The following is a 4,206-nucleotide window of genomic DNA, read 5'->3' as shown; positions in this document are numbered from 1 at the left end:
AGATCCCTGACCCGCTGGAATCCTCCTCAGAGGGACTTTGTCCCAGTCCCAGGCAGGATCCTGGACGCGAGAAGAGCGGCCGAGGCAGGGTCGGAACGCACACCTTCCGGGTTCCCCAGAAGTTCCCAGGCTGCAAAGGGACCCCGCCGGGTGTTTTCAGTTCTCTTTCTTCCTGCTGGGGAGCTGTTAGAGGCCACTTGCGAACGACCCCACCCTACGGCCCCCTGTCCTACAAGCGCGCTCTCCTAGTGCAGACATCAAATAAACACACAGGCGATTATTGCTCTTTCACCCCCGCGCTGCGTGCTTTACGCCGCACGTTCCGTTACACCCCTCTTTCCTCTCTCCTCTCGAATTTTCTTTCCTTCTTCTCTTGTATTTCTCTCTTTCTCTCTCTCTTTTCTTAAGATCCGCGAGCGGTGCGGGCGCCGCACGTTGGCTGCGGCCCGCTTCCTGCTTTCTAATGTTCCATTGTGAGGAGCTTCCATTGTGACGTCGCGCCCCTTCGGCTGGGCTTTGTCTGTCCATATATGGGCAGCTACGTCACGGAGCTTTCCCGGGGCTCAGATAAATAGGCTGGTGGAGTTCCCTGGCTGGGAGCTTTTGGGCAGCAGTGAGCTTGCTAGGAAGCTGCGGGGCTGGTGGTGGTGGTAGCAGCGGCAGCAGCAGCGGCAGAGGCGGCGGCGGCGGCGGCAGTGGCGGCGGTGGCGGCGGTGGCGGTGGCGGATCGGGGGGCGGGGGGGCCGCGGGCGCGCGTCTGTTTGTGATATCAATACTGAGGCCGCGTGCGACCCCCTTGGGCCGAGATCCCCCCCCCAGCCCAGCACCCACCCACCCACCCCGCACACGCCCCCCCCCCCCCCGCCACGACCCAGCCTCTTACGGCACCAGCTGAGGCACCCGAGAGGATTACCCTCCTTTGCCCTCTCTCCCACCCACCCCCCAAAAAGAGAAGATCCCCTCCCCAGGCCCACCCCTTCCCCTCTTCCCTCCCCCCTCCTCCCGAACTTTCCCTCTCGCATGCTTTTCCCCTGCACCACGGATCGCCTCTCCGATGCCGCTTGCCTGGAAGCTGCGTTAGGAGCGAGCGGCGGCGGTGGCGGCGGCGGCGGCGGCGGCAGCTCGGGAGTGCTATGACCGGCAAACTCGCCGAGAAGCTGCCGGTGACCATGAGCAGTTTGCTAAACCAACTGCCTGACAATCTGTACCCCGAGGAGATCCCCAGCGCGCTCAACCTCTTTTCTGGCAGCAGCGACTCGGTAGCCCATTACAATCAGATGGCTACAGGTAAGGGCGGCGGGGAGGCGGCGAGGAAGGAAAGGGAGAGAGGAAGAGGAGGAGGGAACGAGCTAGCGATGGATGGATGGATGGATGGATGGATGGATGGATGGATGGATGGATGGATAGATGGATGGATGGATGGAGAGATGGGGGCGCGCTGGGAATTTTCCGGGGGGCGAGTTGCTTTTCCCACCCACTCCTCCCGCCCTCCCCGATCGGGAAGGCTCGGTTGGCGACGCCACGGTAGAGGCTTCGGTTCTCCCGGGTGGGGGCAGCCGCCGACCGAAGGGAGGTAGGTGCAAGCGGCTCTGGGGTTCTCCACTTAGGGGGCGCGATCGCCGGGCTGCGCGCAAGGCGTAATGCTGTCGCCCCCTTTCCCGGGAGGAGCCCAACGTCCCTTTTCACCCGCGCTCTCCCCCCTTACTCCCTCAGCCTCCCACCCGGGATGGAGCCATGTGCGGCGTGGAGTCCCCGCGGTGGGAGAGGTACTGCGACGCTGCCTTTCCAGGGCTTTCAGCAAAGCCGTGGGGGTGTGGGGACGGCGGGGAGGGGAGAAGGTGGGGGGCCACCCGCGTGGGGGCTGCCACGGGGGACGATCCCCGGACCGAGGAGCTTGGGAAGAGCGACCACTCCCGCCATGGAGACACCGGCCGGTTTTCCGCCGCCCTCCACTCTCGCTAAGCTGAGGCTGGGCTTTCCCCCTCCAGCAAAAGCCGAAAGCTCCTTCAGGCCCGGAGGAGGCTGGGGCTGGGGGAGGCGGCGGGAGAGCTCCCTTTGCGGACAGCACCCCTCTACGCGCCGCGGACAAAGCGTCGGAGCCCTCCGGGTCAGCTCCCCGGGCGCAGGGCGCACCGGGGGCTTCGTCGGGGCAGGAGAGGCGCGGGGTCCGGCGCGGCCAGCGCTAGGGGAAGAGGCCGAGTTGTGTGCGCTGGAGAGCGAGAGCCCGGCGCGCTCCGGGTCTGAAACTACCTGTAGCTACAGCTACCTGCCCGCCCCACCTCGGGAATAACAACAATGCTTCTCGCGCTCGCGCCTGTGTGTGTGTGTGTGTGTGTGTGTGTGTGTGTGTGTGGTACGGGAGTGTGTGTGTACGGCGTGTGCGGTGTGTGTGCAGCAGCCACTCCACACCCCGATCAGTAGTATTTTGCTGTATCCAGGTTGCGCCCGGGAGCGCGGCACCGCCCGCTTTGCGCCTGGCGCAGCCTACCCCATGCGCTGCGCACTCCACCCGGCCGCACCTCCACACCTGGGCAAGGACCTGGGCGCCCCGGCCTGGGAGCCGACTCGGCGTCACTCACCCTTCCCCCTCTCTCCCCCGCTCTCCGCAGAGAATGTGATGGACATCGGTCTGACCAACGAGAAGCCCAACCCGGAACTCTCTTATTCGGGCTCCTTCCAGCCAGCCCCTGGCAACAAGACCGTGACCTACTTGGGAAAGTTCGCCTTCGACTCCCCTTCCAACTGGTGCCAGGACAACATCATTAGCCTCATGAGCGCCGGCATCTTGGGGGTGCCCCCGGCCTCTGGGGCACTCAGCACGCAAACCTCCACGGCCAGCATGGTGCAGCCGCCACAGGGGGAAGTGGAGGCCATGTATCCGGCGCTTCCCCCCTATTCTAACTGCAGTGATCTCTACTCGGAGCCTGTGTCTTTCCATGACCCCCAGGGCAACCCCGGGCTCGCCTATTCTCCCCAGGATTACCAATCGGCCAAACCGGCCTTGGACAGCAATCTCTTCCCCATGATTCCTGACTACAACCTATACCACCACCCCAACGACATGGGCTCCATTCCGGAGCACAAGCCCTTCCAGGGCATGGACCCCATCCGGGTCAACCCACCCCCTATTACCCCCCTGGAGACCATCAAGGCATTCAAAGACAAGCAGATCCACCCGGGCTTTGGCAGCCTGCCCCAGCCGCCGCTCACGCTCAAGCCCATACGGCCCCGCAAGTACCCCAACCGACCCAGCAAGACCCCGCTCCACGAGCGGCCCCACGCATGCCCGGCGGAGGGCTGCGACCGCCGTTTCAGCCGCTCGGACGAGCTGACCCGGCATCTGCGCATCCACACGGGCCACAAGCCCTTCCAGTGCCGGATCTGCATGCGGAGCTTCAGCCGCAGCGACCACCTTACCACTCACATCCGCACGCATACGGGCGAGAAGCCCTTTGCCTGCGAATTCTGCGGGCGCAAGTTTGCGCGCAGCGACGAGCGCAAGCGCCACGCCAAGATCCACCTCAAGCAAAAGGAGAAGAAGGCGGAGAAGGGGGGTGCGCCTTCTGCGTCCTCGGCGGCCCCGGTGTCCCTGGCCCCTGTGGTCACCACCTGCGCCTGAGGCTCGGGCCCCCAGATCACACTTTTCCCCTTCAGTGTCTCCCGGCTGCTGGCCTGAATGCAGCCGGAAAGCTAGCCACGGAGGCTCAGGGGCCGCGCCCTGGCCTCTCCATGGACGTAAGGCACCTTGTTTCCCTTCGCTGTCCCCCGTTTCCACCCTTTCACACCGGCCAACGGTCGGGGGCCAGGGCAGGAGGCGCCTTCCCCTTGCTGCCCCCCATTAGCCAAGGCGTGGGGGCGGAAAGGTGGCGTCTAGCCCGCTTTGTTCAGTTGGGATCGTCTTGATCCAGGGGCCGCCGGGCCGGGCCAAGGACCTGCGGGGGACTGAAGGCTGGGCCCGCCCAAGCCTCGCTGGACCCAAGCACCTCACGGTTCCCCCCACGTCTCCCTCGGTTCCCCATCGAAGACCCGAGAGGGGGAGGGGGTAAGGAGCGCACCAAAGCGCAGAGCTTGCTGCCCGCCGCACGCACGCGCGCCTGCGTGCGGGGATGCGCGCGAGTGTGCGTGCTCGCGTGAGTGTATGTGTGCGTGTGTGTTTCTGTGTGTGTGTGTATGTGTGTGCGCGCGCGCGCACGTGTGTGTGCGAGA

General features: G+C 65.2%; 1 protein-coding gene across 3 annotated transcripts; it reads left to right on the top strand.

Moving 5' to 3' along the window:
* Positions 1 to 1,133: 1,133 nt before the first annotated feature.
* Positions 1,134 to 3,619, top strand: EGR3 (early growth response 3; the record flags this gene model as incomplete). Of its 3 annotated transcripts, XM_079705961.1 has the most annotated exons (3): positions 1,437 to 1,573; positions 1,714 to 1,766; positions 2,610 to 3,619. In XM_079705961.1, the coding sequence occupies 2 exons, from the start codon at positions 1,727 to 1,729 to the stop codon at positions 3,617 to 3,619; spliced, it is 1,050 nt and encodes a 349-aa protein (XP_079562087.1). The 3 variants fall into 3 exon arrangements, with proteins under 3 accessions (XP_079562086.1, XP_079562088.1, XP_079562087.1); XM_079705960.1 differs by lacking the exons at positions 1,437 to 1,573; positions 1,714 to 1,766 and adding an exon at positions 1,134 to 1,287; XM_079705962.1 differs by lacking the exon at positions 1,714 to 1,766 and having other exon boundaries at positions 1,388 to 1,573.
* Between the last annotated feature and the right edge of the window lie 587 nt (positions 3,620 to 4,206).

The sequence above is a fragment of the Hyperoodon ampullatus genome (assembly GCF_949752795.1).
Source record: "Hyperoodon ampullatus genome assembly, chromosome: 6".
NCBI classification, from domain to species: domain Eukaryota; kingdom Metazoa; phylum Chordata; class Mammalia; order Artiodactyla; family Ziphiidae; genus Hyperoodon; species Hyperoodon ampullatus.
Note: the sequence above shows the minus strand (reverse complement) of the source record. Positions and strands in the feature narration are given on the sequence as shown.